The sequence below is a fragment of the Pristiophorus japonicus genome, chromosome 3, assembly GCF_044704955.1.
Source record: "Pristiophorus japonicus isolate sPriJap1 chromosome 3, sPriJap1.hap1, whole genome shotgun sequence".
Classification (NCBI taxonomy): Eukaryota; Metazoa; Chordata; class Chondrichthyes; family Pristiophoridae; genus Pristiophorus; species Pristiophorus japonicus.
In genome coordinates this window covers 5,451,916-5,464,588 of record NC_091979.1, presented here as the reverse complement: position 1 = coordinate 5,464,588, position 12,673 = coordinate 5,451,916, and the positions used below count along the sequence as shown (strand labels likewise).

The 12,673-nt window shown below is 54.6% G+C and overlaps 2 protein-coding genes across 4 annotated transcripts in view; both read left to right on the top strand.

Moving 5' to 3' along the window:
- LOC139259640 (villin-1-like) overlaps positions 1-12,673 on the top strand; it is a 145,455-nt gene that overhangs the window by 6,720 nt on the left and 126,062 nt on the right. The window lies entirely within an intron of this gene.
- LOC139259641 (carboxy-terminal domain RNA polymerase II polypeptide A small phosphatase 1-like) overlaps positions 1-12,673 on the top strand; it is a 63,504-nt gene that overhangs the window by 49,307 nt on the left and 1,524 nt on the right. Inside the window, exon 7 of one of the 3 annotated variants that reach the window (XM_070875152.1) lies at positions 3,144-3,685. The exons of 1 other annotated variant lie outside the window; for it this stretch is intronic. In XM_070875152.1, coding sequence (XP_070731253.1) covers positions 3,144-3,269 — 126 coding nt within the window. In that variant the 3' untranslated portion in view covers positions 3,270-3,685. Of the gene's footprint in view, positions 1-557; positions 756-3,143; positions 3,686-12,673 lie in introns of those variants that run through there. One more of the 3 variants, XM_070875151.1, reaches the window with a different exon arrangement.

The window sequence follows — 12,673 nt, the reverse complement described above, 5'->3', positions numbered from 1 at the left end:
TCTCTTTCCTGCCCTCCTGTGCAGCAGAGCCACCCACGGTGCCATGAATTTGGCTGCTGCTGCCTTCCCCTGATGAGCCATCTCCCCCCAACAATATCCAAAGCAGTGTATCTGTTTTGGAGTGAGATGGCCGCAGGGGACTCCTGCACTGCCTTCCTACTCCTGCTCTGCCTGATGGTCACCCATCCCCCCTCTGCCTTTGTAACCTTTACCTGCGGCATGACCACCTCACTGAACGTGCTATCCACGACATCCTCAGCATTGCACATGCTCCAGAGTGAATCCATCCGCAACCCCAGTGCTGTCATGTGGTCTAACAGGAGCTGCAGCTAGGTACATTTCCTGAACACATAGTCGTCACGGACACTGGAAGCGTCCCTGATTTCCCACATGACACAGGTCTGGGCTCTCATGCCATGACTTAACCCTTAAAGTTACCTAATTTGGCAACAATGCCAAAGGTTTCTTACTGACAAGATAAGGAAAAAAGAAAAACTACTCGCCAATCACTTACCCTCTTGGCTGTGACATCACACTTTGTTTTCTTTTCCTCCCAGGTCGGGGAGTCAGCACTGGTGGGGAAAACAAGACAAAGCAACACCTCCCGCTCCCACTTGTCCGAACTCTCCCACTTACCAAACTCTTACCTTTGCACTCTGACCTGCTGCTGCATATCAATCAACTGGTCAGGTGGGCAGAACATTGGCAAATGGAATTTAATCCAGAGAAGTGTGAGGTAATGCATTTGGGGAGGGCTAACAAGGAAAGGGAATACACATTAAATGGTAGGACATTGAGCAGTGTAGAGGAACAGAGGGACCTGGGAATGCAGGTCCACAGATCCCTTAAGGTAGCAGGCCAGGTGGATAAAGTGGTTAAGAAGGTATACGGAATACTTGCCTTTATTAGCCGAGGCATAGAATACAAGAGCAGGGAGGTTATGCTCAAACTGTATAAAACACTGGTTAGGCCACAGCTGGAGTACTGCGTGCAATTCTGGTCACCACATTACAGGAAGGGCGTGATTGTACTGGAGAGGGTGCAGAGGAGATTTACCAGGATGTTGCCGGGAGTGGAGAATCTAAGCTATGAGGACAGATTTGATAGGCTGGATTTGTTTTCCTGGGAACAGAGGAGACTGAGGGGAGACCTGATTGAGGTGTATAAAATTATGAGGGGCCTAGATATAGTGGATAGAAAGGGCCTATTTCCCTTAGCAGAGGGGTCATCAACCAGGGGACATAAATTTAACGCAATTGGTAGAAGGTTTAGAGGGGAGTTGAGATTTTATTTCACCCAGAGGGTGGTGGGGGTCTGGAACTCTCTGCCTGACAGGATGTTAGAGGCAGAAACCCTCCCCACATTTAAAAAGTACTTGGATGTGCACCTCAAGTGCCGTAACCTACAGGGCTACGGACCTCGAGCTGAAAAGTGGGATTAGGCTGGGTAGCTCTTGGTCGGCCGGCGCGGACACGATGGGCCGAATGGCGGCCTCCTGTGCTGTAAACTTCTACGATTCGATGAAGGATATACTTGCCAAAGAGGTAGTGCAACAAAAGGTTCACCAGACTGATTCCTGAGATGGGAGGATTGTCCTATGAGGAGAGATTGAGCAGACTGAGCCTATATTCTCGAGTTTAGAAGAATGAGAGGTGATCTCATTGAAACATACAGGGCTCAACAGGGTAAATGCTGGGCTGAGGAGTCTCAAAATAAGGGGTCAGACTGAGATGAGGAGGAATTTCTTCACTCGGAGGGTGGTGAATCTTTGGAATTCTCTGCCCCAGAGGGCTGTGGAGGCTGGGCCGTTGAGTATATTCAAGAGATCGCTAGTGCAGGAAAGTGGAGTTGAGGTAGAAGAATCGGCCATGATCTCATTAAAAGGTGAAGCAGGCTCGAGGGCTGAATGGCCGACTCCTGCTCCTAGTTTTTGTGTAGTACACAATCTGGTTTCATTTCACCCCGCAATACCCTCAAAATCCGTGCTCACTGGTACACCAGCGTTTCCATTACGGGTGGTGGGAGGCGGTTGCAAGGGAGATTTTTTGCACAGTAAGGACGGAATGTAGGACTGTAACATGGGGGAGCGCCCTCTCGTCTGCATGTCTTGGTCCACTTAACCTCTGACCCCACTTCACCCGAGGACCACACTGTCCCGACTGCCCGTGGGAACCGGCCGCCAGCGAAGAATGTCCCCGCGGTCCTCTTGGTGAAATCGTCAGCCAGCCATTCCACCAAACATCTTCAACTGACTGCCTAGGACGTAGAGCACAAACAGGCCGCTCGGCCCAGCGGGTCCGTGCTGGCTTTTGTGCTCCACACCAGCCTCCCCACACCCTTCGTTCCTCTTCCCTCCAACACCTTTTCTGTCTCGCTCGCGCTGTCTTTCTCCACCCCCCCCCCCCCCCCCCCCCCCCCCCCCCCCCAATGTACTCATCTGGTTTCATTCTGAAAGCATCTAAGCTCTTAGTATCAGCCGTGGCTCAGGGGGCAGCACCCTTGCCTCCGAGTCAGAAGGTTGTGGGTTCAAGTCCCACTCCAGGGACTGGAGCACATAAATCCAGGCTGACTCTCCAGTGTAGTGCTGGGGGAGTGCCGCACTGTCGGAGGTGCCATTTTTCAGATGAGACGTTAAAATATCTGCTCTCTCAGGTGGATGTAAAAGATCCCACGGCACTATTTTGAAGAAGAGCAGGGGGAGTTCTCCCCGGTGTCCTGGGGCCAATATTTATCCCCCAGTCAACATAACAAAAACAGATTGTCTGGTCGTTATCACATTGCTGTTTGTGGGAGCTTGCTGTGCGCAAACTGGCTGCCGCGTTTCCCACATTACAACAGTGACTTCGTTCCAAAAAGTACTTCATTGGCTGTAAAGCACTTTTGAGACGTCCGATGGTCGTGAAAGGTGCTATATAAATGCAAGTCTTTCTTTAGGGGAGGGAACTCCAGAGCTTGGGGCCCAGGCAGCTGAAGGCATGGCAGCCGATGATGGAGCGATTAAAATTGGGGATGGTGAAGAGGCCAGAATTGGAGGGGTTGTGGGGCTGGAGTTGGGCAGCTGCAGGTGGGAGTGGGCAGCAGCCTCGCCCCCCCGCCCACCCCCCGAATTCTGAGAATTTCTAACGTGCCGTTCCCTCCCACAGGTGCCCATTGGTTCCTGGTTCGACGACATGTCTGACACGGAGCTCCTGGACCTGCTCCCGTTCTTTGAGAGACTGTCGAAGGCGGAGGACATTTTCCGATTACTGCAGGAAAAGAAATCTAGCTAGCACTGAGCCTAGACCGAGACTTGAGCGAAGGGAGGGGGGGGAGCGAGACGCGAGATGTTGGACCCAGACCTTGATTCTCCGCGACAACCGCTCCGTCCCCCTCCCTACCCCACCCCGAGGGAGGGACTCGCCTCCTGACAAATCCACGATTCCTCTCACCAGTGTGCCTTCTTTTTTATTAAAAAAAAAGCAAGAGATAAACAGCGAGTTGTAAGGACTGTGTGTCCCAACGAGGGAGAGAGGCGCCCGCACACACAGACTGGCTGATCGATCGGGTTCTGCAGCACTTAATCAAGGGAATCCCGAGATGGTTCCTTCTGCGCTTGGACAAATTCTACTCTGGTCTTCTGTCGTTTCACGGATTGGTATCTGGGGGGTTGATGCGGGGGCCGGTGGTATGAGTACGAAGGGTTTAGTTGGAGGTGTGGGTGGTGGGGGGGGAAGGAGCGGGGTTGGATCTGCGGGTATGGGGTCGAGAACACTCGTCTCCAATGGGTTCGGTTGGCCACACGAGTGCCGAGTTCGAGCCCCCGCCCCAGGCTGCACTGATCTCAGCCGGGGGAAGAGAAGGGCAGGTGGCGATGCCTCCCCCCAACCAGTCGAGCAGCCGGCGGCCGCGTGGCGGCAGGCGATCGGCAGGAACCGTGCGTGCCCCGGCAAGTGAGTCGGAGGCCGTGGTGGATGATTTATTAAACCGAAAAGCTTAACTGAAAGTTTAATAAAATAATAATTTAGTGTATGTGGGAGGCGGCTGAGATGACCTGACTTTTATAGGTGTCCAAGGGGCTGGGAGTGGGGGAAGGGGATGTATTCCTGTTGCTTTTCCCTTCCCCGGTTCACGCTAACGTGAGGTTTGAAAGTACGGCTCCAAAAGCTAGCTTGCTTTTTTTTCCTCTTGCTCTGTGCAATCGCCATTCTCTTGACATTCTGGGCGTGTGCTCTCGCACGCGCTGGTGAGCAATAAAGGGCATTGCCACGGCTGACTCCAGGCTCGCTGACCCCCACCCTCAGTCTGCGGCTATCGAGCACGCTCGCTCACACCGCAGTCTCGCCGAGCTGGCTGGCGCTGGAAGGTCTGGGCAGAGGATGGGGGTTGGGGGCAGTTTTGAATCACGGGAGGTCTCTGGGGAGGGTGAGTGCGCGGGCGTGTGGTGCATGTACGTGTGTGAGTGCCCGTGTGTACATGTGTTGCTGGCTGTGCGAGCTGCCTTCTTACACAGGGACTAACCGCCATCCTTTTAAATGTTTTTAAAAATAATGAAATCCCTTCGCTGCCTTCCAAAAACAAGGGGGTGAGAGCGGGGTTATGGTGGGGGCGAGAGGAGTGGGGGGGGGTTATGGCGGGGCGAGAGGAGTGGGGGGGGTTATGGCGGGGCGAGAGGAGTGGGGGGGGGTTATGGCGGGGCGAGAGGAGTGGGGGGGGGGTTATGGCGGGGCGAGAGGAGTGGGGGGGGTTATGGCGGGGCGAGAGGAGTGGGGGGGGGGGTTATGGTGGGGGCGAGAGGAGTGGGGGGGGTTATGGCGGGGCAAGAGGAGTGGGGGGGGTTATGGTGGGGGCGAGAGGAGTGGGGGGGGTTATGGCGGGGCGAGAGGAGTGGGGGGGTTATGGTGGGGGCGAGAGGAGTGGGGGGGGTTGTGGGGGGGCGAGAGGAGTGGGGGGGGGTTATGGTGGGGCGAGAGGAGTGGGGGGGGGTTATGGTGGGGCGAGAGGAGTGGGGGGTTATGGCGGGGCGAGAGGAGGGGGGGGTTATGGCGGGGCGAGAGGAGTGGGGGGGGGTTATGGTGGGGCGAGAGGAGTGGGGGGGGTTATGGCGGGGCGAGAGGAGTGGGGGGGGGTTATGGTGGGGCGAGAGGAGTGGGGGGGTTATGGCGGGGCGAGAGAAGGGGGGGGTTATGGCGGGGCGAGAGGAGTGGGGGGGGTTATGGCGGGGCGAGAGGAGAGAGGGTTATGGCGGGGCGAGAGGAGGGGGGGTTATGGCGGGGCGAGAGGAGTGGGGGGGGTTATGGCGGGGCGAGAGGAGTGGGGGGGGTTATGGCGGGGCGAGAGGAGGGGGGGTTAAGGCGGGGCGAGAGGAGTGGGGGGGGGGTTATGGCGGGGCGAGAGGAGTGGGGGGGGTTATGGCGGGGCGAGAGGAGGGGGGGTTAAGGCGGGGCGAGAGGAGTGGGGGGGGGGTTATGGCGGGGCGAGAGGAGTGGGGGGGGGTTATGGCGGGGCGAGAGGAGTGGGGGGGTTATGGCGGGGCGAGAGGAGGGGGGGGGGTTATGGCGGGGCGAGAGGAGGGGGGGTTAAGGCGGGGCGAGAGGAGTGGGGGGGGGTTATGGCGGGGCGAGAGGAGTGGGGGAGGTTATGGCGGGGTGAGAGGAGCGGTGGGGGGGAGGGTTATGGTGGGGTGAGACAAGCGGGGAGGGGGGTTTGGTGCGGGGAGAGCATGGTGTTTTTGCCGGGCCGATGGGTGGAGCAGAGCCCCTGAGGAAGGCCCGGCCGGGAATGGGCACCGACCGAGGTGTTTGGGGCAGTGAAGGTGCGGACTGAGATTTTACTGAGCGGTTTCCTGAACTGACCGAGGGGGGGGGAGGGGGGAGGGGGGGCGGTGCCTCGTGACAGACACACATTCCGCTTTCATTTCCACAGGAACGGTGGCGTTTGATACAGTACGAAATTATCACCAATTTGATCATTTTACAATTAGTGATTTTAATAAGTAAATGTAATTAATTAAATTCAATAATTGTCAATTATAATTTATTCAATTATTTAAATTCAGTGATTATAACTAAATTAATCAATAAATTGTTCATCAATTGATTCAATTTAATAATTATAGTTAAATTAATTGAATTGATTATAATTCCATTTAATAATGACTTTGACTTTGTAATTAATTTGCTGCAATGCCATTAATGAGGGGCCCAGAATCCCCCAAGATGCTGTTACTGGTGTCGGGGCAGGTGGGGGTATTGGTGTGTTGGGGGGAGGGGGTGGGGTTGGTGCCGAGCTCACAGGGCTGCCGTCGGAGGGTGGGGGGGGGGGAAGAGAGGTTTGGAGTGCGTTAACTCGCGTCTGCTTGCGGGGGATGTCCTGCCGCTGGGAGCTCGCTGCATGGCAGGGCTATTCGACCTGGGGAACTATCGCCGCGAGCGGGGTATCTGTCCGCTCTGGGTCCAGCCCGCATTATTCTTTTCGGTGATGGTGGGGGGGGGGGGGCAGCGGTATTGGGAGAAATGCTCGGTTTCTCGCAGCGACCCCCCCTCCCCCAGTCTGTACGATTCTCCTCTCTGCTCCACAGTTAAACCGCCCAGCTGTGTGTCACTGAGACACACCGGCCTGGGTTCAGTCGCTGGCTTGTGTGCAATCAACTGTGATTGCAGCTTGGGGTGGGGAGGGGACTGTCACATCCCAGTGACCCCTCTTGGACAGTGTGCGTGGGGGAGGAAGGAGGGGGGTGGGGGCGTTGGGGGAAGAGAAAGAGACGGGTTTGAGCTCAGCAATGGAGCTCCCCACACAGTCAAATACCTGCATGTAATGGGGGAGTGCATGTGCGCCCATGCAAATTGCAACCCTATGAGGACCAAGAGATGGGGGTGTTGGGAAGACATTGAGGGGGCGACTCTTACCCTGGGCAGCCGTTCTATAGAATCATAGAAATTTACAGCACAGAAGGAGGCCATTTGGCCCATCGTGTCCGCACTGGCTGACCGAGTTACCCAGCCTAATCCCACTTTCCAGCTCTCGGTCCGTAGCCCTGTAGGTTACGGCACTTCAATGGCACATTCAAGCACTGTTTAAATGTGGTGAGGGTTTCTGCCTCTACCATCCTTTCAGGCCGTGAGTTCCAGACCCCCACCACCCTCTGGGTGAAGACAATTCCCCTAAGCCTCCCCACAATTACTTTAAATCCATGCCTCCTGGTTGTTGACCCCTCTGCTAAGAGGAACAGGTCCTTCCTATCCACTCTATCTAGGCCCCTCATCATTTTATGCACTCTGTATTCCGGGTCTGTTTTGCCTGTACCCCCGTGGGAATTCTGGCTCGATTGTGCCCCCACAGGCCCAGGTCCCCCGCCCCCCCCCAACCTGTGGGCAGTGCCCCATTGACCACGTGACGAAAGCACAGGGGGCGATATTGGACTCTCATGACCGGGCATGTACTGTTTGTAGAATGTGCGATCACGTTGCTGCAGTTCACTATGGGCACGGTGGCTGTAAGGTGGGTGAGAGTGTGCCGTGTCTGCCACGCACACGTGCAATGGAGTGTTGAATGAGGGTTCCCGTGTGCAATGAGTGTGCGTGTTTAATGAGCGTGTAGTGAATAAGCGTGCAATGGGCGGGCGTGTGTTCGTGTCACGGGATGGCGGTGTGGTGGGGATGGTGCAGACTGGGTTTTGGGGAGATACCATTCTACACCGGGCAGGGGGAGAGTCTGACGAGAGCTGATGGCAGTGTCGCATGGCGGGCACCAGCCTTTGAAAGGATGCAACCATAGTTTCCCCCTCACCCATGCCTCACTTGGCACAATCATGAAGCTTAAAAGGCCTGGGTTCTAGGGGTGCTGCAGTTGGCCTCAGTTCCCCTTTACTGGGGTGGGTGGTGGCAGGGAGGAGGAAGGAACCGAGGCAGCCCGGCCCCGCTGCTGATCGCTGTGCCGTGACTCTGGCTGGGGTGGGGGTGCTAGAGGATGGGGAGACAGGCTCGGGCTTGTACTGCGGTGCCCTCCGCGGTTGAATAGTCCAACGCTAATCGCCGCCTGGGCTCCCACCTGCAGGGGGTCAGCGGTCCCAGCAGAAATCTGCACCTCCCAGAGAGGTTGCGAGAAAATGGGCAAATGATTGACTGGGGGGTGGGGGGCTCCATTTCATATTACCCGCCGTCCGGAACGGCGTTTAAAATTTGTCCCCCCGCCCCTCTCCGTCTCGAGAAACGGGCCGCCTTCACTGTGCCTCTCGCAGACGCCCGAGCGCAGGCCATCGCCCTCCGTCTGAATTAACACCCCTCTCCTGCAGGCATCCTGCACCCCCCCCTCCCCGCTCCATCTTCTGAACTTGCTTTTAATCAGCGCAACTCTAGGATTAACAGTCTGGTTTGCCCCTCGGGGGCGGGCGGGGGCAGGGGCAGGGGCAGGGGGCGGTACAAGAGTGCGAAGGGGCCGATCGAGACGCCCGCAGTCTGGGTGTGGTGGAGAATGCCGCCCTGCTGTAATTCAAACTCCCTCCACACGGGGGAGCTGTGCCGATCGTGAAGCCAATCAAGCCTTGGAACAGATCAAGTGCCTTCTATATATATATATATATAATATATATATATTATATATACATGTAATTAAAGATTTTAATACAATGGCAAATGGGAGTTGGTATATTATTATTTTTGTCTTGTAGGGGGGCAGAGAGAGAGTGTGATACTGTTGCATCGAACCATCTCCATCTCTGAATTTTTTTCTTTCTGACAGTAAAAGGCTATCTTTACTAACGGTTTTGAGTAATGTCTGATTTGTGTGTGTTTGAATTGCCGATTCCCTCTCGGAGGATGGTGCCCCCAGGTACGTGGGTGGGCTGGCTCGGTGCGAGTTCAAGTCTGCCATGGGAAAGATGCCTTGCTCCATGAGGAAAGGTTGACCAGGTTAGGACTTGGAGTTTAGAAGAATGGGAGGTGATCTTATTGAAACGTACAAGATACTGAGGGGGCTTGGCAGGGTCGATGCAGAGAGGATGTTTTCCCCTCGTGGGGGAATCTACAACTAGGGGACATAGACTCAGAATAAGGGGTCGCCCATTTAAAACTGAGATGGGGAGGAATTTCTGAGGGTTGTGAATCTTTGGAATTCTCTGCCCCAGAGGCTGGGTCTTTGAATATATTTAAGGCGTAGGCAGATTTTTGAGCGATAAGAGAGTAAAGGGTTATCGGGAAGGGAAGTGTCCATGATCAGATCAGCCAAGGTCTTATTGAATGGCGGAGCAGGTTCGAAGGACTGAATGGCCAACTCCTGCTCCTATTTCTTATGTTCTTGACAGAAGAAACTGGGTGGGGGGGTAGGGTGTGTTTGGAGGGGGGGGGGGGAGGGAGTGTGTGTTTGGAGGGGGGGGGGGAAGTGTGTGTTTGGAGGGGAGGGTGTGTTGGGGGGGGGAGGGTGTGTTTGGAGGGGAGGGGGGGGAGGGTGTGTTTGGAGGGGAGGGGGGGGAGGGTGTGTTTGGAGGGGAGGGGGGGGAGGGTGTGTTTGGAGGGGAGGGGGGGGAGGGTGTGTTTGGAGGGGAGGGGGGGGAGGGTGTGTTTGGAGGGGAGGGGGGGAGGGTGTGTTTGGAGGGGAGGGTGTGTTTGGAGGGGAGGGGGGGGAGGGTGTGTTTGGAGGGGAGGGGGGGGAGGGTGTGTTTGGAGGGGAGGGGGGGAGGGTGTGTTTGGAGGGGAGGGGGGGAGGGTGTGTTTGGAGGGGAGGGGGGGAGGGTGTGTTTGGAGGGGAGGGGGGGGAGGGTGTGTTTGGAGGGGAGGGTGTGTTTGGAGGGGAGGGGGGGAGGGTGTGTTTGGGGGGGAGGGTGTGTTTGGAGGGGAGGGGGGGAGGGTGTGTTTGGAGGGGAGGGGGGGGGAGGGTGTGTTTGGAGGGGGGGAGGGTGTGTTTGGAGGGGAGGGGGGGTGGTTTGAGCGGGGCGGGGTTTGAGCGCGGGGGGGGGGGGTTTGAGCGGGGAGGGGAGGGGGGGGGGGCGTAAGGAGAACCTACAGTCACTCCCATCCCATGCTGCATGCTTGACTCTTAATGCACTCATAGGAGGCAGGGAGGGAGGAGGGAGTTGGAAAATTAGGACTAGTTAAATGTGGCCTTGCCAGTGACTCCTGCAACTTGAGACTGAATCCAAAAAGATCCCAAGGGAGTAAAACAAAGAACTTGCATTTATATAGCGCCTTTCACAGCCTCTGGATGTTTACAACAACAACTATTTACAACACAATTTATATTTATATAGCACCTTTAATTTGGTGAAATATCCCAAGATGCTTCACAGGAGTGAGTATCAAACAAAATTTGACAACTCACCACATAAGGAGATCTTAGGGCAGGTGATCAAAAGCATTGTCAAAGAGGTGGGTTTTAAGGAGCGTCTTGAAGAAGGAAAGAGGTCGAGAAGCAGAGATTTAGGGAATGAGTTGCAGAGCTTGGGGCCCAGGCAACAGAAGGCATAGCCGTCAATGGGGGAGTGATTAAAATTGGAGACGGGCAAGAGGCAGGAATTGGAGGAGCGCAGACATCTCTGGGTGGGGACGGGAGTGGGTCATAGAATCATAGAAATTTACACCACTGAAAGAGGCCATTCGGCCCATCGTGTCCGCGCCGGCCAACAACGAGCTAGCCAGCCTAATCCCACTTTCCAGCTCTAGGTCCGTAGCCCTGTAGGTTATGGCTCTTCAAGTGCACATTAAATGTGGTGCGAGTTAGGACACAGGGCAGCGAGCACAGGGGGTGATGGGTGAGTGGGACTCGGTGCGAGTTAGGACACAGGGGGTGATGGGTGAGCGGGACTCGGTGCGAGTTAGGACACAGGGGGTGATGGGTGAGCGGGACTCGGTGCGAGTTAGGACACAGGGGGTGATGGGTGAGCGGGACTTGGTGTGAGTTAGGACACAGGCTGCTGAGTTTTGGATCATCTCTAGTTTACGTAGGGTAGAATGTGGGAGACCAGCCAGGAGTGCGTTGGAATAGTCAAGTCTAGAGATAACAAAGGCACGGATGAGGGTTTCAGCAGCAGATGAGCTGAGGCTAAGGTTGAGTTGGGCTATGCTATGGAGGTGGGAATCGGCGGTCTTAGTTATGCTGTGGATATGTGGTCAGAAGCTCATTCAGGGTCAAGTATGACACCGGGTTTGCGAACAATATGGTTCAGCCTCAGACAGAAGTTTGGGAGAGGGATGGAGTCTGGCTAGGGAAGGGAGTTTGTGGCGGGGACCGAAAACTATGGCTTCGAACTTCCCAATATTTGCAGCCAATGAAGTACTTTTCAGTGTTGTGGGAAACCAATTTGCGCACAGCAAGCTCCCACAAACAGCGATATGATGACCTGATAATCTGTTTTTGTTTTGTTGGTTGAGGGATAAATATTGGCCCAAGACACTGGGGATAACTCCCCTGCTCTTCTTCGAAATAGTGTCATGGGATCTTGTAACATCCTCCTGAGAGCAGATGGGGCCTCGTTTTAACGTCTGATCCGAAAGACGTTAAAGGCACTCCCTCAGCACTGCACTGGGAGTGTCAGCCTAGAATTTTGTGCTCAAGTCCCTGGAGTGGGACTACGATCCCACAACCTTCTGACTTAGAGGCGAGAGTGCTGCCCACTGAGCCACGGTTGTCCTGGAGTTTCCCGGAATTGATGACTGATGGGCAGGACACTGCTGCCAGGAAAATCAGGGGGAAAATAATCGAGGGCAATAAAACGAACGGTGATTATTTTTTTAAAAGTTAATTATAGAAATTTCAGAAATGGGGATAAAAGGCTGTTTGATCGCTGGTCAAGACTCATCCAATCGGGTAAGGAAGAGTCTATTTGTGAGGATGATCGTGTTACATAGAAACATAGAAAATAGGTGCAGGAGTAGGTCCCCAACATCTGCATGCCAACTTTCAATGACTGATGAACCATGAGTCTCGTTGCACCTCCCCTTTTCCTAATCTGTCACCATTCAGATAATATTCTGCCTTCCTGTTTTTGCCACCAAAGTGGATAACCTCACATTTATCTACATTATACTGCATCTGCCATGGATTTGCCCACTCACCTAACCTGTCCAAGTCACCCTGCAGCCTCTTAGCATCCTCCTCACAGCTCACACCCCGTAGGGGACGAAATCCGCACTGTGACTCCGGGAGGAACTCCTCAGTCACAGTGAGAAGACGGTTGAGGAGGATTCTAGCGACAACCTTCCCAGTGGCTGATAGGGAGATTCCCCTGTAGTTGCCGCAGTCGGACTTGTCCCCTTTTTAAAAATGGACAGGATCACTGCATCTCTGAGATCACCCGGCATGCTCTCCTCTCTCCAAATGAGAGAGATGAGGTCATGTATCTGTGCTTTTAGCGCCTCAGAAGGAATTCCATCCGCACCCGTAGTCCCAATACTGAACTTTGCGGTATCCCACTAGTCACTGCCTGCCATTCTGAAAAGGACCCGTTTATTCATACTCTTTACTTCCTGTCTGCCAATTAGTTCTCTATCAACGTCAACATATTACCCTCAATACCACGTGCTTTAACTTTGCACACTAATCTCTTGTCAAAAGCCTTTTGAAAGTCCAAATACACCACATCTACTGGTTCTCCCTTGTCCATTCTACTAGTTACATCCTCAAAAAATTCCAGAAGATTTGTCAAGCATGATTTCCCTTTCATAAATCCATGCTGACTTGGTCCGATCCTGTCACTGCTTTCCAA